General features: G+C 37.9%; 1 protein-coding gene across 1 annotated transcript in view; it reads right to left on the bottom strand.

The window, feature by feature from the left end:
- Positions 1-25400, bottom strand: part of camkk1a (calcium/calmodulin-dependent protein kinase kinase 1, alpha a) — a 67043-nt gene that overhangs the window by 10146 nt on the left and 31497 nt on the right. The window contains exons 4-13 of the mRNA XM_033978973.2: positions 23845-23898; positions 15569-15620; positions 15133-15266; positions 11035-11071; positions 10702-10723; positions 7191-7279; positions 4533-4732; positions 3006-3059; positions 2339-2412; positions 580-667 (exon numbers count right to left, since the gene is read on the bottom strand). Coding sequence (XP_033834864.1) covers positions 580-667; positions 2339-2412; positions 3006-3059; positions 4533-4732; positions 7191-7279; positions 10702-10723; positions 11035-11071; positions 15133-15266; positions 15569-15620; positions 23845-23898 — 804 coding nt within the window. The remainder of the gene's footprint in view (positions 1-579; positions 668-2338; positions 2413-3005; positions 3060-4532; positions 4733-7190; positions 7280-10701; positions 10724-11034; positions 11072-15132; positions 15267-15568; positions 15621-23844; positions 23899-25400) is intronic.

The raw sequence follows: 25400 nt of genomic DNA, 5'->3' as shown, positions 1-25400 counted from the left end.
GTGATGTAAACTGAGAGGGATCTGGCTTCAGATCTCCACCTAGAGCAGCCTCACATGACTTGCCTCCCTCTGCAGGTTGGCCATGCCAAAAGACCACGAAAGTCTGCTGTTTCCTGTGCACGCTTTTCAACGTAACAAAAGTTGTCTTGTCTTGTCTTGTAAAAAAAAAAAGGCAAGTCCAAACCCTTTTCCTCATTTTAACCATTACAGATTTGGGCCTAATTTTAACCAGACACAGGGTTTGCAATAAAAAATGCTGTACTAGTAGTATGAAAGTGGTGTGTGTGTGTGAATGATAGTTGATAGTCGAAGGGGCCGATGGCACAAATGGGCAGCCTTGCTTCGGTCAGTCTGCCCCAGGGCAGCTGTGGCTACAATTGTAGCTTACAATCACCGAGTGTTGAGTGAATGAATAATGGCTACAGTGTAGCACTTTGAGAAATAGTGAAGTGTAAGGCATTATTATTAATAGTAGTAGTACTGTGTACATAGTTAGTACATAGGTAGTGCCACACTGCCCCCTTTGTCTTTTGCCCACTATAGCCCTATAATAAATAAACTATAATCGGCATTTCAAACCTTGATCTCAGGAAGAGTGATTCTGGTGTCAGGATTCTTGTCCAACATGCGCAAGATCAGAGTCCGCAGTTCCTCACTCACTTCAGGTCTAGAAACAAAGACAGCAAGTAAATATCAATGTGTTTTGTGTGAGCGAGAACCTAAACAGCAGTTTACAAAACCTATTTTTACAAAATGTATGAATATTTATTATTATTAATAATAATAATAATAATACATATTAATCATATAGAACTTTTCTAAACACTCTGACATTTGTGCACAGATTTAGAACAGTTTTAAGGATGAGGAATAAGGAAGATAAGGAACTGAAGCAGGCTGGACCACCAATGCACAGCCAATTAGCTCATATCCCAAAGCATCATATAATGAACCACACAGCTCTTTCTTACAACTTTACGTAGTCCAATGGGGTTCATCTGGTCTTCTGATAATTTATTGTATTAGATTCTTTTTTCAGACCAAGTTTAAGTTTGTTTTTATACGTGACCATTTCGACTGCTCACTAGTGGTCTTCCTCAGTCTACAGGTATGAAAACAAACTATACCTGTTATTTAACTTTACAGCTGATGAAATGTGAAACAACACATGCACAGAAGGAAGTGACTCATTTGCATGAGGAAACTTGAGTAATGTAGCTTTAATTGTCCAATCTCTTGTTTTATTATTATCGTCTTTTACCCTAAAGTACATAATGTGCCAGTATGCTCAAAGTTCACTGCACTTGAAATTCTTACCTGTCTTGTTTATGATCCCCTTAAGCCTGAGATGTGCTTTACGATCCTGGAAAGCTCATCTGGATCACTCACATGGCCTTTTACAGGCACAGTCAGCACATGCACGGTCTACACAGGACTGCACTGATTTTAAACAGCTCTATGAGACAACTGAGATTCTACATTGCCACGGGATTACACAATACGACTGCAATGATTCATTTAACAACATTAAAGTGAATTATTTAGATTCAACTATTGATTAAATAACTCTAACTTTTATGTGCACTTAGGAATTACTGCACAGTGGTGATATAGACTTTCTCAAAAATGTGGCTTTAACGCCCTTTTGGTTCACAGAACCAACATGTGCAATATTTACTTTTCTAGCAGAGTGTCCACCACATGCTGATCTCCATGGAGATGTTACTGCCTGGCCTGGAATGGTCCACAGTGTAGCATTAAACTTATCAATCATTTATTCAATTACAGGAGTTTAAATGGCTAAAATCACCTTGCAAAAATGAGCACTCTGCACTTACTGTACGTGGGGGGGTCATCTTTCCACAAATAACTTGGACTGTTTGTGTCCTTGGAGGTAAATAAGTTTAATGTGATACTGTGGAACATTCCAGGCAAGGCAGTAAGATGGAGACAAGCAGGTGGCAGACCCTCCATCAGAAAAGGTACATACTCCACCTTTAATAACTTGTGCATTTGCTTCCTGTGTAACCAGCCCATCAGATTTTCTCTATAACAAATCCAGGAGACTTCAATGTTTTTCTTTAACCTCTTGAGTCAAGGTGAAGAGAATGAAATAATGGAGGTTGTCCGTAACCAAGCAGCCGACACACGTTTTGATTAGATGCAGGTGACATTTGGAGCACTGTAGCGAGCAATTCGTTTTATCCAAAGAACTGTGTGTTGTTTAAAAAAGTCAGATAGGATGACTTTCTTGTGCAGTAGCTTGTGGGTAGCACTAGGAGCTCCACTATTGTCTGTTTTTATTAGAGGCAAAGAGGCAGGCGGGGGATGTACTCACGATTCTGGGAACTCCACAGGCTTGGTCCTTATCTTATTGTGCAAAGCCAATATGTAGTCATCAATAAACGGGCACTGCAGGTAGAGAGGAGGGAGGAAGAGCAACATGAAGGAATTACCAAGGAGCTGACGGAAAAGCAGCGTCTTGAGAGGCCAACGAAGAAAACCAACTGTAGTGATAGATCTATAAGCAATCTAGAGGCATATGGATCAGGAATGTACAACACAGAAACTAGGGCTGCGGGAAATCATTACTTTAGTACTTGACTAGCCACCGATTTTTTTTCAGTTGTCAAAAATGATTTCTATTTAAAACAGGTTGAAATATAGCAACTGATGCGGTTGGTGGGGTTAAGTGTCTTGCTCAAGGACACGCTGACAGTATTCAAACTGCTAACCTTCGGATTAGTGGACAAACACTACCAACTGAGCTACTGTCGTCTTTGTTATAAAACACTTTTGGCATTTGTTTTAGAGTCCTTCAGCTAACTATAACTATTCATTATAACTGACAAAACAATTATTTCAACAGTCAGCTAGTCCTGATTACTCCGTTTAATCGTTCAGCCCTCACAGAAACTACGTGTTAAGCATCAAACACATGATTACTAATGATAATCGTCGTGTTCTTGTGTGAGACATATCTGTGTAACAGTGTGGGTACTTGCCTTTCCAAAGACAAAACAGTACAGCGTGACTCCCATGGCCCATACGTCTAGCGCCTACAGGAAACAGCAAGATTTCATTGAACAACATGAAATCAATGAATCTTCTGAGATCAAATCAAAATAAAAAAAAGTGTCGCAGGCATTCACCACTTTCTGTGTTTCCTTCTCGCTCTCCTCTCTGCTTACATAAAGAGCCTGCCCACTCTAAACCAATTCCTTTTAATACTTTTAACATCAAATGAAAACAATGTTGCCTTGAAAGTTGCACAATGCCAGTATATTCAAGCAAACTCCAAAATTACTCCTGACAAAAACAAAATGCAAGAAAGATGTAGAAATAAAATGTTTTCTCAGAATAAAAATTCACTTTGGCTGAAAATGATTCTTAGGAAATACAACTGAACAGCTCTCAGGCCCCAGAGGCTTTTGCAGTTACATAGTCTCTCTTGGCCAAGCGTTTTATGGGCACACAAGGTCCTTCCCCGACCAAATTCATCACCTCAGGCAGCTATTGATGGGAGGAAATTGACTGCGGCTGATTGCAGAAAGTGGGATGTTTAAAAGGCTGGAGGCGGAGGAGCGTCTTTCCCCTGAATGTCACTCGTTTGTGAGTCAGCGAGAAGGGTAAATGGTCTTACAGTTTATGAAAGTGAAGCTGTTGTGACTATGCAGGGGTAGGATCTGAACAAAGGCTAATTATGGATGTCAGATGGATGTTACTCTGAGGCACACTGAAACGAAGGGTGGGCGTAACGGACAAAAATGATGATCTCTCGTGTTTTTTTTTCCCATTTCCGTGATGATTTTCAGTCGATATTATGGCTATGCATCAGAGAAGTGCTAAAATGTGTCTGTAAATGTTGCTAGAGATGAAGTATAAAACATGACTGTAATATTAACCAAAACAGTTCAGAAATATCACATTAAAATTATGTTTAACGATTACGTATCAGCAATTTTATCTATAGGTCTATGTCTATATTTTACTATTTATATATATATTTTTACTTGGTATCCAAATTTTGTATATTCTAGAAACATCAAAAGTGATATTTCGATATATCTCCCACCTCTAATTTTAGTCATTTAATTCTGATCTAACTCATGTCGTTCCACAGCCTTTTAAATCTATCAAACATTTCTTGAAATATTTATACACAATGTAATTCAAAAGCCTTGTTTCAAAATGTAATTATGAAATACTGAAATGTTATCCATGTCTATTATTTTTTATTTATTTTATATTATTAATGCTATCCATAAACTGGCACGATTTAATGATCTGATTCCTGCCAAGTCAGGGAAGAAAAGGATCAAAATGTAAGTGTACTTTCCAGATTAGTGAGCCAAAGGAAAAAGAAAATCTAAAATCTCAATTTATCTTTCAATAACCATCTCTTTTTCAGGTGTAGACTCACGCTGGAGGCTTACTTCCACCTGCATGAGCTGACGCCACAGGATCATTTGTTCGTTTAAATGAAAACCCACTCAGCTCATTGATATTCATGTGTGATAGTTTGCTCTCACTTTTCCGCTGAAGCTCTTGCGTTGGTCCGACAGTGTCTCTGGTGCCATGAAGGCCGGAGTGCCCGCGGTGCCAGAGAGTAAGGCATCGTTTCCCTCGAACTGGTTGCTCACGCCGAAGTCTGCGATCTTCACGTGACCGTCATCTCCCAGCAGTAAGTTAGAAGGCTTGATGTCACGATGGACAATCTTCTGGTAGTGCACTAGTTTAAAACAGAGACTTTTACAAAAGAGTCCAGACAACAGTAATAGTTCAGTAGGGACCCTGCAGTCTGTTAAAAAGATCGATTTGTTCTGGTGAAAAAGGCTGTGGTTTAAGCCAATGTTCCTGCTGTAATGCATGTGTTCTAGTTGTATGGTTTATGTCATTGCACGTGATTGGATGAAAAGCTAGAGGGGCTGGGCCTTTGTGGGGGTCAGTATACACAGACTCAAGGTAAAGGGTGGGTCTGGTTCAAGTTGTATTGGCATGATCATGTCTTACAGAATGGCAACTAATTAAAGGGGCTGTTCAGAGGGCACGTACCTGGAGACACTGTATAAATAAGACAACACAATAAGACACACACACGAGCATAAAACATGATTGCCGTCTATAACATCATCACCCTGACCTGGGCTTGACTCCTGCTGCTGATGTATGAATGTTGTGAAAACGAACATGTCCAGTTAATATAATATATTTATTGCCGAGGTCTTCAGCTAGAAAACTTCACTGATTGGAAAAGTGGGACTTTCTCTTCTCTTACAATAAGAAGCTCTTCCTTTTATTAGGTGTTAAGTCTTTTGTAAAAATAAAAATGATGATTACAAAGAATTATTATCTTCAGATTCCCAGCATATTCAACATATTTTACCCATTCATCTCTAATGTACATGAGTTGCAAGTTAAAAAGTCCAAAAATGGTTTAGTTTCTATGGTTTAGTGTCCACAAGATTCAGTCATCTTATTACAGTGGTGGATGAAGTACTCAGTTTTGTGACTTGAGCAACTTTTTACGTCTATATCTGTACTTTTACTTAAGTACTCATCCATTTAAAAATGTACTTTAAGAGTAAAAAGTGTTATTAAGTCAAACATAGTGGTATTGATGAAAAATTATATATATTTTGGTCAACAGTAACAATACAAATCAATTTCTTAATTTTTCTTTGAATTTTGTGTATTTATTTTTGTTTGATCAAAGCTAAGCTCAAAACCTGTAGTCAGGATGTTAAAATGACCATGGTACAAATAACCACTCAAATCATATGTGAAGTAAAAGTAAAAAGTACCCACTGTAAAATGTACTTAAGTAAAGTACAGATACCTAAAAATTCAACAAAAATACAGTACTTTACTACTTGTAATTTGTTACGTTCCACCACTGTCTTACTGTGGTAAACTGTTTTGTTATTTATTACTTACTTCAAACATCAATATTCCTGTCTCACCTGGTTTCTCAATTCTACTGAGAACAGTACATCTTTGAGGTCACAGCCCATCGTGTGTAAACCTTCAATCTGCAGTTAATTAGCTGGAAAATCAGGAACAATAGACAGCACCAGCTAAACCTATGTACTTATGTGTAGTTGCATAACATCTAGTTCCCTTCAATGCATAACACTAACTGAGTGTGAAGGACAAAGTATATGGACATAGCCAGTGTCACAGAGAAGCACATTTGCACAGAAGAGGCCCTTTAAATCAAGAGAGTGTCATTGTTTTTAGTGGTTCTGAATGTTTGGAGATGCAGCGTGAGGCAGGGAAAGAGGCCGCATTGATCAGTAATGATTAGGCTCATAGGCCTGTCAAACACATCCTTTCCACAAAATGAGCAAACAGCCGGAGCCAAGGCTGAGCACAGGCTGATGAGAGGGATCACATAGAGACAGCCAAACGCAGAAATGAACTGTACACACACTAGAGCTGCAGCTAATGATTAGATTAGTAATTAACTAGTCAGTTTTAAATTAGTCAACTAGTCAAATGATCGAGATTTAACCTCTTACTACCTCTTATATTTTCAACCAGATTAAGATCAGATGTTTCTTCGTTCTTGCCAAGTTGCAGTATGTGGTTGTTTTTTAGTAATAACGTGTTTGGCACGTGTTTAAAGAGCCTATATTATGCCATTTACCCTGCATATTTAGACTGAGCTCTTCTCTCAAACAGAAAATGCTCAAAATGCTCTGTTCCACCTTGTGATGTCATATGGTAATAAAGGAAGTGCTCCACTGTGTTTTTAAGCTTCACACACCTTCACTAGAATCACTGGATAATTTCAGCCCTGGAATTTCCAATCTCTAGTGAACAAAAGGTAAAAGGAGCTGTTAACTTGAAAACTACCACTTCATGACATCACAAGGTGAACAGAGCATTTTGAGCTTTGGAGATATAGACAGACTAATAATAAAAGATTTCTCATTCAAAATGTGTGAATGAAACAAAACACAACTCCAGGTCTGTTTTTGAGGAGGTAACAACATTATAATATGGGTTAAAGCTCACAGGAGCAATTTTTTTGTAATATAGGACCTTTAAAGTATATCTAGTCCAAACAAACAATTTTTCATAGTATTGCATTTTATTTAAGCACAATTATTCTGATTGTTGCGGGCATAACACACTCTACATAATAAGTACATGAAAAGGCTCTGTTTACCAGAGGAGATACTTACAGTACTCGATACCAAGGATGACATCTCTGAAATACTGACGGGCCTGTTCTTCAGACAGAGGCTTGTCTGTGGGCACTTCCATCACTGGACTAACAGAGTCAGAGGAGAACACACAAGTTTAATCAGCACGTCTCTCACAGCGACACAGCAGCAGAATGCACATCAACACAACACAAGACGACAATCTACACTCCATAGAGGAGTAAGGAATATTACAAGCCAATGTTATTTATGAACATCACTCTAGAATGGCATCATTATAACAGAAAATAGTTAAGAAGTATATCACCAGTGTACACACCATTTGACACAGCCACAGTGCAAATCTACACCCAGTCTACAAGTTAAACCTGAACTTAAGTCTTCAAATGTTGGGGTTATTAAATATAATTAGACCCAAACACTAACTCCTAACCCTAAACTCTTCATTAAGTAGTGACTAAGTGTGAATCATTCTTAAAAAACTATTTGTTCATTGTCAATTCAGTTTTTGTTCATGATGATCTCTCATGTTTTTATTTATTAAGGATAATTAAGGTGTAGTTATTATAATAGCAAACAGAAAATATAAAACAACCCATTAAAATTCAAATTAACTAAAGACTGCATAGTTATTTTTATATGTAGTAGTATATGTAATCAGTTTGTGTCGCTGTTTCAATATTTATTACGCCTCAAAATTGGCATTAGCGTTAGCATTGAGGCACAAACATCCCTCTTTGTAACCACAGAAGTGTCCTCTGGTGAAGTAGGTCTAGGGATGGGTTAAACATTTATTTAAATCAATGAATCGAATTTTAAGTTCAAAACTATTTGTTTGGAAGAAAATTCAGTTTTATCCATCCTGTGGGCTGCAACACACCTGCTCAACTGCACCAAGCCAGGGCCCGGTGACGTCAGCACACGGTGTTTGTTTATATTTCACACAGCAGTGCTAATGCTTTAGCGGAGAAAAAAGCAGCATGAAATATCTCTTAAATAGTGAGCAGATATAAGTTCTGCAGTGATACGCTCCTCTGTGAGTTTATGGATTAAACCACAGTGTGGAGCAGCGAGGACAACCTGTTGTCCTCGATGACGAGGCTTCAAAACTTCAAAACTGTCTGTCACTGTCCTTACTGAAGGTGAGCACTCGTTCCCCGTGAGTTTTGGAGTAGTTCATTCACTTTTTCCTCTTATCCTCTATCCTCTCCGTACACAGGACAGGGTGCATAAACATAAATCGTGTGTGTGCATAAAGTAACCATGCCGTGCTTTGACCCATGTCCTCCAACTGGGCCAAGTCCCTCTCAGACTGGACAAACGTGTCACACTTTAGGGTGTATCAATGTTTGGGCACGGTTTGACTGGGTTAGTGTGGGAACAAAAAGCACATCACTTCTAAGGGTGAAGTGATGTGCTTTTTGTGTGTGTTTGTAACTCTCAGTGAAAAGCAGAGAAGTTTAGCACAGGATCAGTGCAGACTTTGAAATTAGTGACGTGAAAATGTAAATCCCATTTTTTCCCCACATTAGCTACGTGCTTTATCTCATTCATAAAATGGAGATTGTTTCTCCTGATCACCAATGAGTTAAATATCATCACTTCTCAATACAGCACCAAAGTAACATCACGTTCTTGAGCTGTTTTTAGTCAAAATGAAATCACTATTTACTTGCACTTCAACTTGAATTTTAACAATTGTACATCTTTTTGTCTTGACAATTTTCAAGACATTTTTAGTAGAGACGGGGAGAAAAATTGAAAATCAAACTGAAAATCAAGTTGTCAATTTTATTTTCAGGCAAATTTGCCCAGCCCTAAGAAGGCCTATTCATTTTATTTGTGTAGTGTTTAACGTGTCGTCAGGGACATCCACCCACAGCTCCCGGTCCACTGCCTCAGCTTTAATTATTTATTCATTTTAGCATGACTCTGCAAAAACCTCAGAGATAAAACTGGACAAGAAGTAGTGACGCCAACAATGGGGTTGAGCGCTGGTTTGCACAGAGCCTATTACAGTACTATAACTTCAGGGAATAAAGTCTAAAGATGTATTATGTAACTTCATGTTTTAATCAAGTGCCGATCACTTCCTCACGGGAACAAACTATAGACTTTTCCTTTTTCTAATCCAAGGATCGGCGAATATGCTTTCCCTGTTAATACCTTAATTACACCTTTTAATGGACATATGTGAAATGATAACATCTCCACGCTCCCACAGTCGCTGAGGAGCTGCGTCTTGGAATATGAAATGATCTAATGCTTCTTGTGATGTGAGAGGAAAGATTTTCACACGAGAACATTTACGGGGCAGGCTGCCATTGGTAATAACTGTGAAAACTAAGAACATTAAGAATCTCTTTGAAGCCTGAGCACGGAGCAAACACTAACTGTCAAAATGTAGAGGGAGACACAGGGACAGAGACAAACAGAGAGAAAGAGAGAGCGTGGAAGAATGGAGAGGGGGAGAGACACAGGAGAGGGGAGTGAGACAGAGAGAGACAGACAGGCAGACATGGACAGAGAGATGAAGAAAGAGGGGGCGAGGAAGACAGAGAAAGGAGAGGGAGAGAGTGAGAAGAAAGGACAGAGAGGACAAAGGAGAGATGAGAGGGAGAGTCAACGAGAGAGAAAGAGGGAGAGGGGGCTGAATATAGAGGGAGAGACATAGAAGAGGGAAGCAGGATGGAGAGAGGAGAAAGAGGGAGAAAGGAGAGAGAAGAGACATGGGGTAGAGAGATAAAGGGACAAGAGAGCTAAATAGAGAGGGGGGAAAGAGAGGAGAGAGAGGGAGGAGGCAGAGAGAAGAAGAGAGGAGAGAGAGAGTGAGAAGAGGAAAGGATAGAGCATAAAGAAAAGAGAAGAAGGAGAGACAACGAGAGAGAGAAAGACAGAGAGGGAGAGACATAGGAGAGGGGAACAGAACAGTGAGGAGAAAGAGTGAGAGAGCAAGAAAGAGAGAGAAGAGACACGTGGGAGAAAGCGAGAGAGAGAAGACACATGGGAAGAGAGAGAAGGAGAAAGAGAGAAAGAGAGAGAGAGAGAGAGAGAGAAAAGAGGCATGGGAGAGAGAGAAGAGACATGGGGAAGACAGAGAGAGAGAGAGAAGAGACATGGGGTAGAGAGACAGAGAGGAACAGAGATAACAAGAGAGGGGGAGAGGAAAACGGAGAAGGAGTTAAAGGAGGCAGAGAGAAGAAGAGAGAGATTGAGGAGCGGAAAGGACAGAGGACAAAGGAGAGACAGAAGAGACGGAGGAGAGCAAAAGAGGGAAAGTGAGAAACACAGAGGGACAGAGGAGAGGGAGATTGTGAAAGAGCGTGAGAAGAGCAGTGGAAAAAGAGGAGAAAGAGGAGAGAGTGTGAGAAAAGAGGCAGTGAGTGATGATAAGAGACAGAAGAGAGAGGGAGAGCTATTGATGGAGAGATGAGGGTGGAGTGAAGGATAGAAGGCAGGATGGAGGAGATGGAGGTAGAGAAAGGAAATGCTGGTTGAATTATTAAAGAGGGACGTGTTCTTGACTCACCCCTTCCGCATCAGCTCAAACACTGTCGAGACAAAAAAAAAGACAAAAAGACACAAAAACAATTATAAATCCATTCCACCGTGAGCAACAGCCCCCAGTGTCTGCACCACTTTATCTCCACTGTCATTTAATTAAGAAGCAAATTAAGGAGTTAAGAGTGTGACATTTCACACTAACTACGGTGTCCTGGAGGTGACCCGATGGACTCGCTCAAAACACATTATGCACAAAGTTTCCGTGGCCACACAGATCTGAATACTGATGTTTGGAGAGAGTGTGCAGAGTGCCTCAGGTGAATGTGGAGATACAGGATTTGGACAGTGCGTCACTTACCCATGTGAAGGTTGTCCTCTGCGGGGTCATCCAGTACCTGAAACACACACATGATACGATACACTAATATTAGAAGATGTAGCTTGCATTCTTACTGGTTTATAAAAGAAACTACAATCACAACTGAAGCGTGGGTTGGGTTTCCTGTGGTTTAAAATATAAGGTGATGAACTTAAAACCCATCACTGTACTCTCTATGAAAACGTATCTGCATAAAATGTATTTATAAGAGAATACTTGATAGACTGCCTGAATATCTCACATAAACTTTTAATAAAAGATTTCACGATTGTCTAAGTCTAAAAACTGGCCGCACTGGAACTGAAATGAGAAAAAAGCTTTTGGTTATTTTGCTTCTCAAAAACAAAATATATTAAGGACATGCAAAACTGGATACATTGGTGGCACTAATGAACTTTAATAATCTGGTGATAAACATTTATACTCACAGCTGCACCTGTTTTAAAAGGACTTGTGTACTTATTTGTTTAGTTTGTATTTTTCTGTATTTTAAACTGGGCGTCAATGAAAAGGAGAGTCTGAGGGCTCTCATTGGGCTTTCCCTGTATAAATAAAGATAAACAAACTTATTCTCAGTATATGGCTTTATATATGAACGCTAACCTCCAGAATTTCTTCCCTGAGTTGCAGAGGCTGCACTAGTCCTGATAAATGATCGGCTGCAGGTGCGGGGGTTTAAGTAGTGAGGATTCTGATCAGACTCACCAGAGCAACTCAAATGAAAGACTCATGTGAGGCTCATTTTACATCCTCACTGGATAATCATCTTGAGAACCAAATGAAAACAAACAATTTGGCAATTACGTCCAATGTTTTTGTAATTAGCAATAAATCAACATTTCAATTTTTATCAGTAAAAGCAATATTTAATTTGGACAGGTTTATGTTGTGTCTAGGAACACAGATCGGTCATGAAGTTTGAAGTAAATATTGTACATCGACTCCCTTTAATGAGGACTGTTTGTGTATTAGCCACATCAGAAAGCAGTCTAGAGTCTGTGCTAATGTTCTGTAAAAGGTAAATAATCCCAAGCGGAACAGGCAGAAAAATACTTTGTCCGTAAAAATATGGTCCAGTTATTTTTAGGTTTAATTCATACTCATCATGTTTGCAGACAATTACTGGTTTTTCAGAGCACAGCAATTATGTACAAGAAAACTTAAATTATAATGGGTGCAGTATGGAAAAAGCAGGACGAGGCAAGTAACCATAGTTATTTGATTTGAGTTAAACGTGCACCATAGAACTAGCTGCTCATCTCATCGTCCTTTAACATCTTGTGTATCTCGCATTTATTCAATGACAGGTGGTTTTATTGCTCATTAACCATGCATTATTGAGAAAGGGCCCGCCTCACCACAGATCCAACCTGTAACCTGGCCTACTCACATCACCTGCTTGTCTTTTTTAGAGAAAAATGGGTTTAATGCCATACTGTCGAACACTTAGACAAAGCAATAACAATTCCATGGAGACTAGCTGTTTGAAAAATGTTTGATGTAAATAAAAATGTTGATAAAATGATATGAATGAAATGATCGATTAATTAAAATTGATATTTGAACAACAAACTTTATAGTCTTAATACTATATGCAAAAAAAGACCTCAAAAAGAGACAGAAACATGTAGTATAAGCAAACAAACAAGGGTAAAGTTGGTATTTCTGCCCTGTAGTGGTTAATTTTACAGTCCGTTCACATTTAAATTTCAACCAAGATACAAAATATTTACAGCCACACTATAGCGCACACTTCATACATTGTTAAAATATCATCTGAATATTGTTATTGAAATCACACACTTCATACATTGTTAAAATATCATCTGAATATTGTTATTGAAATCATGAAAAAAGCCTCAGAGCCAATATCTTATTTTTCGCCATTTTGAAACATAGCACGTTGATATTTACATTGTATTCTGAGGTTGTGGTCCTGGCTAGCGAAATCCGATGAACTGCCCTACGACACAGGCCAACACTGACGGGTAGACTCCCCTATCCCTCGTTCTCTCCTACGATACAGGCATATTTCGGCCTAGCACACTATATTATGCACTGTAGAAATGCCATGACTGCATCCTAATGTAATCACCTGCGTCTTTTCCTCCTGTTACTGTACTACGCGCCAATGAGAAAGGCACCGGTTCTGCTCATTCTCAGACGTCTGTGACAAATGACCATATCGTTTTCATCAGCCTGAATCCGTTCCACTCGGCCCGCACGGTAGTGTTTCGAAATAACAGCCAAAACGCAATTAGACGAGCCGGACTGGGGTCTCTGGGAATCGTATAGAAAAAGCAGTACTGAATGCAATCCCAGCCAGATCATGTGACAAGCTTAAAGAACATGTACACTTATTATAGCAATACATAAGTTGAATGTTGAGGTATAATTAATAATATTTTAACAGTTAATTTAAACTGTTTCTAGTCACAATACATTTCTTACAAAAACTACAAATATTTTTTTATTATGTACATCGAGGGCTGGATGAAGGAATATGTTTTGTACTTTATGCAATTTTGTAAAAACAAATTTCAACCTTTTTCTTCAAAAGTTACAACCTAATTAACCATAGATTGTATTTATAAATGGACATAGCCAGCCTGCTAGCCGCCGTGTTCCAAATAGGAAGTAATCATGGGTGCGCTTCTGGCTCCATTGATTCTGGCTCCAATTCACTTTCTATTGAAAAACTGTCACCCCTCTTTCTGTAACTGCCGCTGTCAGGCTTGTCATTTTGGACTTAAAATGTTCGTATTAACCTGCTCTACATGATCCTGCTATTTTTATTTCACTATTGTGTTCATAAATCAAGACATGAACATTAATATCAGACAAATCAGGTGCCTTCGTTCCCTGAGGTTGCTCCCATTCATGTTAGCAACAGGTTTAATTGACTACTCCCTTTAAATCCAGCGGTGCAGGCATGAAGGGGCATTACTTTCATCAGCCTGGCTCCGGATCGTCTCTTTGGTTGCTCTGATACTCGTGGTCAGAACATTTCTTCAAATTTGCCCCTATAACTGCTCTAGCCTCGATGAGCAAACACTGTGGGTGATGTCACACTCACTTTGTCCACTTCTTTATACAATCTATAGTTTTAATCCAGCCACAATTGAAATGGTTTGGTGTATAAAATATAGACTTCTGGCTTAAACCATAACTATGAACATCGATAGTTTGATAGAACAAAAATAAATTGATTAAAATATAGTAGAAAAAGTCAAGAGAAAATTCAACTGCACAAAGTGACTAGTGGAACTGAATGCTAGCAGCCAAGCCAAAATAAAAAACATCTTCAAATATCTGCCCCTTGGTTACTTCTGTCAGTCCCTGAAGGCATTATATAAAGTAGACAGGGAACAGGTATAAACACTACTTTACAAAAAGGACTTCACTCACACTAGTTAAAACGTGTGTATTTTAGGCTTAGACTTTGGCCCAGACAGCTCTTCAACTCAGAGAAGCTTAACTCCCTGAGCAGGACAAGTGTGCCCCCGCCATCTGGCCCAAGACTGAAAACAGCTCTGATGTTATCGCAAGGGGAGCAACGGGCATCTCGAGTCACAGAGTAAAAATGGCTCCTCATCTTTTATAAACAGCCTGTACCAACTCCGACAGACTTCCCATCTTTGAATCTCAGCAGGAGAGAAGCGGCACTGATCAAGCCTGGTTTCATGGATCATAGTGACAGTAGCAGATGCTGGATACAACATGGGTAAGGGCATGTTGTATAGACAGCCAGCGCCACAGCTTTTCCCATGTATTTGAGCACAGTTTGACTTGCTCCAGTGCAGGAAATAAGGTTGGTGCACTGTTAGCATGCTAGTTAGCTATACAGTGATGGCAAAACTCTGCTCTGGAAGATGTGAGGATGTTAGGATGCTCGGAAAGTAAGTGAGGAATACATTTGGATCTGTTTAAAATGAACTAGTTCAATCAAAATCAGGTAGTAGTGGATCAAAACAGCCCCTAGAACAAAATCCAGCTCCTAGAAAACAAATCTGTCATATCCCTGAACTAAAAGACACATTTTAAAACAGAGAATTAAGATATGATCAATGCTCTCACCTCCACCAGTTTGACAATGTTGACATGGTCCAGCTTTTTTAGAATGGCAATCTCTTGATAAACCCGCTCCAGGGGTCCTAAGATCTTGGGCTGTTCTCCCTGGGCTGCCTTGGGTCCTCGTGGAGGCGGTCGACCTGTGTAGGACCAGTCAAAAAAAAACAAAAAAAATCACTTAACACAATTAGATTATCATAGTAATAAAGGATTTTGTGTGACTATCATGTTAAAACAGCAAAGGAAGTGTGGCTCTCATGTGGTTTTACCCTTGATTATTTGGGGAATGAAAAAGGTTTGCAGAAATTTTGAGATTTGATTGAGATTTGACACCCATTTTGGAATCACTGATTAAAAGTAAAATTGTATGAAGTTGAATCTTGATTTTTAGATTTGAGATGATTTTTCTAGAGTAAAACTAAATGACGAACAAAAGACTTACGAGGAAATCCACACTGTTTCATGAGTCTCTTCTTGGACACCAGCTTCATTGCCTACAAGAGCACACCAGATAGAGTTCATTTGCAACATCACACACTCATAACTACATAAAAACTTGTGTACGGCAGAATCCTTTTCCCAGTCCATTTGCAGAAGAGCCAGAGCTAACTTTTAAGAACTCAAGACAATGATTTGAATTTTACAAGAACATGCACTGACACGTTTTGTTCTCTTCCTTTTTCATTGCTTAACAAGCCTCACAGATACCTCGTTAGTGATAGTAAGAGCGTATTTACGGGTTCATAGAAACAGCACGTTTAACAAGACGGCAGTTTTGGTGTGTTTGGTAGTGCTTTGTTTTAAAACTGCCAGTCACCATAGTTCTTCTTTTATGAAGCACAGAGCAGGTTTGGCACGGGCCCATCGTCCTGGACACAGTTTCCATGGTGTACGGAGTGTGCTTGTGGGAGGATGGATACGGGGAAATAAAGCACCACGCGTAGACTTTTGAGAGAACAGTAATGTCCAAGAACGCAAACTGTGTTAAAGTGCTTATGACAGGTTTTTATGTTTTTGCATTCACTATGACGTGGTTTAGTGGGGTAAACTGTGGTAAATATTTATCATAGATTTACATCAGTTAAGTGACAGTTTGTGGAAAAAAAAAAAGATGAGAAGAAAAGTACAAATTACAGAAAGTAGTTCTGAGTTCAGAATACAGAACAAAACACCTCCATGTCACCAACACTGAAAATTGCAACAAAAATGCAGAGACAATTTACACGAAAGGACGGGAGATGTCTATTCATAACTATTGTGCATTTTAGACAAGGTTCTTGTTAACATTATGGTTGCCAGTGGTGGAAGGGAACAAAGTACAAATAATAAAGTGCTGTACTTAAGGACAATTTGTAGGTGTCTGTACTTAAAAAATGTAGTGCAATAGAAAGTACAGATACCTAATTTACTTAACTCGACTGAAAATTAAACACTTTTCATATGATTTGAGGGGTTATTTTTTTACCATGTTCGTGATCATATTGTGACTAAAGATTTCGTGTTCAAGCTTCAGCTTTGATCAAACAAAAATAAATTCACAAAATTCATAAGAAAAATGAAGACATTGATTTGTATTGTTACTGTTGACCAATCAATATCACTACATTACACTTTAACAAATGAACAGTACTTGTGTAAAACCTTTACTTTTTACTCTTAAAGTATATTTTTAAACAGGTACTTTAATACTTTACTTAAGTAGATTCTTTCATGTTACTTTTACTTGAGTAACTCTTTATCTCTGTATCTGTACTTTTACTTAACTCAATTGAGTATCGTATTTTCCTGACTATAAGTCGCACTTTTTTTCATAGTTTGTCTGGGGGTGCGACTTATATGTGAAATTATTAAGAAATATAATTTCACATCTTCATTATTGTCAGACTGAAAACTGCACTAGGGCACTCTAGACTTCTGTATCAGTTTGAAAGGCATGCAGACGCGGCGCCTCATCTACTTCCAGAGCAGGCAGAGTGGTTCAGAAGCATTCATCGAGAATGAAGAATTCAATGGATTTAGTGATTTGGAGTGATAGCAAAAGACAAATTTAAATCTGTCAACTGGACAAATCGTTTTAGGAGTGAAGACATTTCGCTGCTCATCCAAGCCACTTCTTCAGTTCTGGTCAGATTACTGGTGGAGACAGCTTTATATCTATTTAAAGGGAGGGGCTAACTACATTGAAACTGTAAACAACTATTGTCTCCAGTTTCAGCCTTAACGACCCTATTCAACCTGTTGTTCTCTATTGTTCTCTTTGTTCCTGTTTGTGGTTTGGAGTGAGATAAAAGAGTAAACTTGTTAGCTTGTTTTTTTATGCTTTATTTATCTGATTAACTGTTAATATCTTACGTTAACATATCAGACAGTTTGTTGTCTATGTGTTGTGTTAGCATGTTGTTGTGTTTAAAGATAAAATGTCTGTTCTTGGTCTTAGATTTTGTAAAATAAATTTGCCCAAAAAATGTGACTTATAGTCCAGTGAGACTTATGTTTTTTCTTCATTATTATGCATTTTTTCACTGATGCAACTTAAACTGCAGAGTAACTTATGGTCCAAAAAATATGGTACTTCATCCACCACAGATGGTTGCTAAGTAACGTATGTCACATCTGCAGCAAGTGTCTAACCAGAAACTAAAATTATAAACTTTACCAAAAGTACAGAAAAGTATACCAGGTAAAATTCTAAACATGACCATATTTATTGTGTTTTAGTCACTAACCTGTCATATGCATTTTAAGTTTATCTACGATGAGAATCTGCTTTCACTTAAAACTATTTTAGCTTCTTCAACCTGATATGTGTAACCATGCTCTTTTAACACTTTCAATAATGTCCGGGCCATGTCATCATACTTTATCTACAATACTTTTAGAAATGGACTTTTAAAGGGAAATTGTTGGCATGATTTCATTAGTGCAAAGGATAGAGAGCAGACATGGATGCACTATTTAATTAAAGGCAATCAGGCATAATCATTAGAGAAGGGTTAATATGCTAAATAGATTTTGTAGAGCTTTCGATCATGTCATCTAAAACATGCCTGAAGAGGTTTTAGATATCATCCATGCTCCCACATGACAGTTCCATAAATATACAGAAACATGATACAAAGCTGTACACAACAGTGTTGTATCATGTTTTTGTACATTTACAGAATTATCGTGTGGGAGCTTGGGTGACATAGGTTTGTGGGATGAGCACTGCACAGAATCTTCTTGTTAACCGTAAGGAGGGTTCGATTAGGGCTTGGAAGATATTGCCAAAATACTCAAACATGCATAAATGACATCTAAAACCTCTTCATGCATGTTTTTGATGAGGGAACAACATTCTAATTAGAGATAGGCGTATTTTAGCTTATCGGCTATCGGCATTAAATCTCCAGCATAGGCTTTTGTGTCTATGACTTATGACTATTAGCGAATATTTGCCATTTGAACAATGAAAAGGTATTCACTCAACAGTTTAATTCACAATTACACATAAACAATGGGTGCAACTGTAGAAAATACAGTTGAATTTGTGTTCATATTTTTATATTGTTCAACACTTACTTGTTCTAACAACTCCAGGTACGACTTTCTATTTTTCTATACCTTCTGATTTAGAAAAAGTGGTGGATGTTTTAAACACACTTAAGCACACAAACTCCAGTGTCTCCCAATAACAGAGAAGATTATGGAGGCCCCATAATCAAGACAAGATAGATATTTATTTTTTTATCGACTAATACTTTATACCCAATAGATATTAGTCGAAAAACAAGCTGCTTGTTTAACATGCAAAATAACATAAAAGTAACTATTGATAAAAATAACCACTTAAATATTAAATAGAAACACTACATCTAATTTTTTACCCCAACAGTACAAGTATAAATTAATGGCAAATATTAAAGAAAAATATTATTGAAGCTTTTAAATCGTGTTATGACTGTAATTCCTGTGTTAAAATTATATAGACTATGTTTAGTTATAACTCAAAACTAATATCCAACCAAATGAATGCTTTAACCAGGACACTGGTACTAGACAATTTTATACGCAGCCGTATGGATATTATTAAGCACAACACTTTGACTTTGAGACACTGTAAAAGTCCCACACTGGAGACACTATTTTCTTACCGGTAAATAGAAGAGTTGAAGAAACACTCTGGCTCTTTGCACCCACTCACGTTTTAGCCATTAGGTTTTAACATCGTGCCATTTGTTGGTGCAGTTGTGACTTGTGTTGGTACCACCTGACATTTAGAGTCAAGGAACCGAAGGCCAGCACCCCAGTCACCCTGACTGTCCAGAAGCATCTTACGAGTTCAGATATTGTACCTAGCAATCGTATACTCGTCGTTTCGTTGTTTTATTGTATCCTAAATTTCTGAACCAAAACTTATGAAATTACCTGCATGGTTAAACTTTTGTAACAGCTGCCCCTCCTTCCTTTTTTAGAGTCCTGTGCCTATGACATTAAGTTATATACATTTACTCTTCAAAGTATATGTTATATTTGGCAAACCATGAAGCTTAATAACTTATAACGCATTTTAGCAGACTATGACCTTATGTCCAAACATGGCGAAAAGGCGACCCACGTTTTACATAGTAACAGACAGACATAGTACAAGTAACAGAGCAGATTAAGAAATCTGCATTTCTGAATTTACTTACAATGAGGCTTTATTGACTTTAGCTAAATAAATGGCAGACACATTTTTGCAGATTTTCTGTCTCTTTGGCGCGAAAAATGACAGAAAATGTACAGCCCTGACACCCGTGTGAATGTCGTCGGAGAAATGGACTAAACAATAGTAATAGGGAGGGCAGATGTTTTTTTGTTTTTTTTTCAGACTTATTTAATAACAGTCAACTGTGTGGATACTGTATATATGCTGATATATACATAGGTTTCACCATAATTCTCTCTTTTTTTTTTTAAATAAAGGTTTAATGCAAGGTTAAAGGGGGACACTATTTACCTTATTCGGCCCCACCTACTTTTGCCTCTAAATGCTTCAAACCGTGCTTTCTTTGTGGTGGCACTTCCAGGTAAAGGGGAAATTCCATTCTTTTCAATGGCAAATTTGGGAAAAGTTTCTCAAAAATATGATATAAAGTAGTGTTAATTTGTGTAAAGTGTTCTGTGTTCATGTGACCAACAAGTCAACACCTCATGGATACTCAGCTGGACTTTAAAACAGCTCTGTAGACCGTACAGAACTTATTTGCTGTCAAAATTGCTAGCCCCATGCAAAATAATACCACCCAAATGACGATGGTGGTGCCCACACAGGGGGCGTGTGTAGTAAATTTAAATTGCATAATTTGGGGAAAATAATCTAATATACCCTACAATAATAACCTATATATCAGCCCAAAAATATCAGCAGTGCTTTTCTGCCATCAGTTGGTCTGTATTCTAAACAATCAGCATCAGCCCTGAAAAACCCATAACGGTCGATCTCTAATCATACCATGATAGAAAGCTAAAAAAAAAATCTATTTAGCATAATAATCCCCCTTTCATTCTCACGCCTGAGTGCCTATATTTAAATAGTGCATCGATGGGTGCTCTGTATCTGGCAAAAATGAAATCATGCCAAGTATTTCTCTTTAAAAGTGAATTTCTCATATAATGTTGAGTGATATGTGCTTTTCTAATGCTTTGTAATTGTCTTCTGTGTTACCTGCCTACCGGGACAACAGATGGTTGCTATAATGTGGCATATTTACACTATAACTGTTACAGATGTTCATTAATATGTGCCGGTGCTATCAAATCAATAAATAATGAAGTTCAATAGATTAAACATACCATACATACATGCATACATTAGATTACCCATAGATTTACTATTGAAGCCACACGTTTTAAGATTAGATGGGTGTCTGTATATTGAATTGCTGGTCAATAATGGCGGTGTTCACAGGAGACTAATGACTAGACCTTAGTCGACTTCCTATAAATATACTATATATAACTGCATTCCTTTACTAATCGATTTGAAAAGCCTATATATGGAGAATTGAGACGCAGACTGTATGTAAAGGTATTTAGAACTCGATGGGCTCTAATTTTGAGTGAAAACCCTGAAAAAAAATAATGAAAGACACCACCTCAAACTTTCATTTTCATGGGGCCAATGGGAGCCCAACCTGGAAAAAAAATCTATGTTAAAATCTGAAACTCGCAACAAAAAATAGACCATGACTAGAACATGCAAAAAATTATATTATGGCCCCACCCTAAACTGTACAGGAAGTCGGCCATATTGGATCAAACTGTCATACTTAGGACATCTCCTCGCAGTTTTCATCATAAACACGCAATATATGGAAATATGAGTCAGTTTTTACATTTATTAACATGTAAAAACTGCAATTATTTAAGTAATAGAATTTCCTCTTCAAAGAAAACATATTGCACCTTTTATATAAATGTACAATTTTTAGATCTTTACAAACATGTTCTAAAATGGACGTATTCGTCCATTCGTTTATTAGTTCATATTTCTGTCTCAGATGTTAATGCTCCAGGAATTATTTAGAAGGTAAACTTTTTAAACATTAATCACAAATGTAATCGTTTAATTTTTCCCCCAAATGGTGCAGCCCTAACAAAACTAGTGTATCCTGCCTGTAGGTGTTTAGTGTCCATCCCAACATGTCCACAAATTAAACAAATTGGAGAAATGGAATAAATAAACCAACAAGGGAAAATACTTGGCTTGGTTTCAGAGTTCCTTAATAGCTACAGGGAAATATGAATACATTTGAATTAAGAGGGTGGTAGCCTAGTTTTCACAGGCCGTGTCAAACCCAAATACTCCAACTAAAACCTCCTCCTTGTTGTCACTTGCACTGCTAAATGTTGAAAAGGCCTCGGGGATAACACTGGTATTACTGCACATAAGAACAGTGCCCCGGCCGCAGACAGAGTGACTGGGCAATTATTAGGTGTCGTGTTCCACATACTGAGATAACAGTTACAGTGTTTGTATCATCTCCAGAGAGAGCTGTTCTCATTAAGCAAATGAAAAAGAAATCAAATCACCGCCCTCACTTCTGAGAGCCCATATGAAGCAGTAATTAGCTGTTTAAAGTCACCGTTCCAACAATTCGACATAAGTTGAGCTGCATAGCACTAACAAACTGCATATCAGGGTGGATTAGTATGCAGCAGAGGTGGTGGGAGTCAGTTTATGTCAAGGTTGCTAAATGCAGATGGGTTGCAGTGGGAGATGACCTCGTATGACCTCGTCTGCTTGCTCTGCTGTTGTGTAACTGCAAAATGGATCTGCGAGGGCAAATTCAATCAGAATAACTAACTAGTCAACAATTAAAACAATCAGATTTTAATCAGCGCTATAGTTACCTGGACAATACAGACGCATGCCAAATGATCGTTTTATAGCAAAAACAGAAACATTATTAATTAAAATCAGATTGTTTTGAGAGATTTAATTGTATTGTAATGTTTTTTGGAAAAAAAAAAAAAAAAATTTAGCCACAATGGAATATATATGAACACATTTTAAAATATGAATGGCTATTCTGTTCATTAGCAAGTATTTTTAAAAAGAAACAAATACTTTGAAACCAGTCCATCAAAACCTGAGACAATGAACCATGGAGCCTTTGATTTGGTGTAAATGTAGCAGTGACTGAATCACTGGTTAATGTTTAGGTCTACTAAACTCAATATTGTACTTTTTTATTCTTTGATATTTTACCATTCATAATCACACGGAGCTCAAGCTTATCGAGCCCGAGATGGAGTACACTGTGGACAAAGGCCATTTACTTTAGGTTTGACCTCATTCTCAGTATAGCACAGACAAGCACTAGTATAAGAAACTGACTTTACTGTAGTTTTAAATAGGCCTGTCACAATAAATACTGTAATGATTTATCATTCGATAAATGACAGATGGAACATGGTCATTTTTGGGGCTCAATATTTATTGTGGATACTTTTTATTTGTATTACTGAGGAGATTTTTGTGATTTTTCTGTTGATAACATTTGAGCTGTGGAGGGTTGATAAAATAACTTTTATAACCCATTATAGATACAAACAAAGTACAAAAAAAGTGTTTCATTTTGCCATTTACTTAAAAGTAGTGAACAATAATGTACATTTGGAATAGTTTTTGAGGGACAATTCTGCATTAAGGATATTGTATCAGTGGCATAACAGCATTCAATATTATCATTTACCTGCTATATTTTCTTCAGAAATGTATCGTACTTCAAAATGTTTTATCGTGACCTGCCTGGTTATAAATAGTTCTTGCACTGATAACATTTTACTTTACATCGGCTGTTTACTTTAGATTGCCTCGCTGTAACTGCCCCCTGCAGAGAGATGCCTGAAATTACCTCATTCTGGTGCCATATTGGCTTTTATCTAGATTGTCAGAACTGTCCAGAGCTGCTCGGAGCTGCCTGTTGATGCGTCTCTTTGATGATTGATAATAAGTCCTGGAGGCTCTCGAGTGCCACTGCAGGCCACTTTCATTTCCAAGTTTGTACTGATACGACTGAAGAGGACGACTACTCACCGCAAGCCTCCAAAGGTAGAAGGGGAGCGGAAATCAATAGCAATAGTGAGTTTCTCTGCGCTTTAGTGTAGACAATAGAAGGCTTTGTTGAAGAGACGACTGTTTTGTTACAAGTGTAGAACAGAAAAACAAGCACATGTGGTGCCACTTACATAATGTTTGTCATCATCTTCGTTGTAGGCGAGTTTGACCACACCGTAGGAACCCTGCAACAAAAAGGACATGTAAATCGGTGAATTCAAAATGATCAAGAGGTAAGGCTGAACCACCTGTTTATAAAATGTTTTCTTTATATATTTATCCACTTACAGAAAACTGTTAAAAAGGGCTCTATATTATGCAGAATTCACTCTTGAAAGTTTTAAGCCATGTTATAATGTTGTTACCTCATCAAAAACAGACCTGGAGTCATGTTGTTTCATTCACACATGTTTGAGTAATACTTTATTATTAGTCTGTTACATCTCCAAAGCTCAAAATGCTCTGTTCCACCTTGTGATGTCATGAAGTGATAGTTTTCAAGTTAACAACTACATTTTATCTTTAGCAAAGTACAGTAGAGATCGGCAATTCCAGGGCTAAAATCATCCAAATGATTCTAGTCAAGGTGTATGGAGTTTAAAAAACACAGTGGAGCACTTCCTGTTCCACATGACATCAGAGTGTTTTCTGCTTGAGAGAAAATCTTAGCATAAATATGCAGGGTTTGTGCATTAAAATTGTACAAACAAAACAAAACACTCCTGTATGTTTTTGATGAGACATTATAACACAGACCACTTCATATACATTTAGATTTGACCCTAAAACTGAACTGTGGATTGTGTTTAGTCCAAGGCCATGTAGGTTTGAGTGTTTGCCATAATTACCACAAGCCTGGCTCTGCTGAACAGACGGCCGCACCATGCTGGCTGCATGTTTAGAAGGCTGCAGCTTTTCATTCAAAAACAACATTTTGATTCTCTGGCACAAAAGGCTCCTCCCACACAGTCTGCCCGAGGGCGCGTGTTTTTTCCCACCATTTAAACCACTGACACACAAAACTGACCTGAATATTGATCACACTGCAAAAAGTAAATCTTGCCAAGCTAAAATAATTTGAATTAAGAAAATGTCATCTCGAGTTGCCTAAATTCCTCATTGCAAGTAAAAGTATCTACCAGTGGATCAAGCCTTTTTGTTAAATCTGCTCAAATCAAGTTAAATATTTTTAACTTGAGTAATCTGAACTGACTTAAATATTACTTTTTGCAGTGCAGCTTGTGGTTTTGATGGAAATTGCTATTGTAATATCTGATTCACAACAAAAGATTCATTTGACAAGGGTGGCCTTTTAAAAGCTGTTCCACTCATGCGCCAACTTAATCAATATTTGCAGTTCTAAATAATCAATACTCTGTCAAACTACATAGCTCTCAACAGCTGATAAAAACTGTCACACAAAATGAAATGGCTGAAACGAGGTCAATGAAAGCCACTTGACAGGTTTGTTTGATGGAGGGTCGTCTGTTCACTTGTGTTGAATGTGAAATGTCTCACGTGTTTCTGTTACTCGTGATGAGGTTAGATAACTCTGTGTTCTCTTGCTTTTCTGTGAGGAATTGCATTGTCCTCCTGAACTAAACAATTTGACATCTCTCGTCTCTTTTCAAACGTGATGATGGCGCTGACAAACTGCTGAAATGCTCCTTTTGTGTAGACAACAAGA

The sequence above is a fragment of the Periophthalmus magnuspinnatus genome, chromosome 14 (genome assembly GCF_009829125.3).
Source record: "Periophthalmus magnuspinnatus isolate fPerMag1 chromosome 14, fPerMag1.2.pri, whole genome shotgun sequence".
Taxonomy (NCBI): domain Eukaryota; kingdom Metazoa; phylum Chordata; class Actinopteri; order Gobiiformes; family Gobiidae; genus Periophthalmus; species Periophthalmus magnuspinnatus.
Note: the sequence above shows the minus strand (reverse complement) of the source record. Positions and strands in the feature narration are given on the sequence as shown.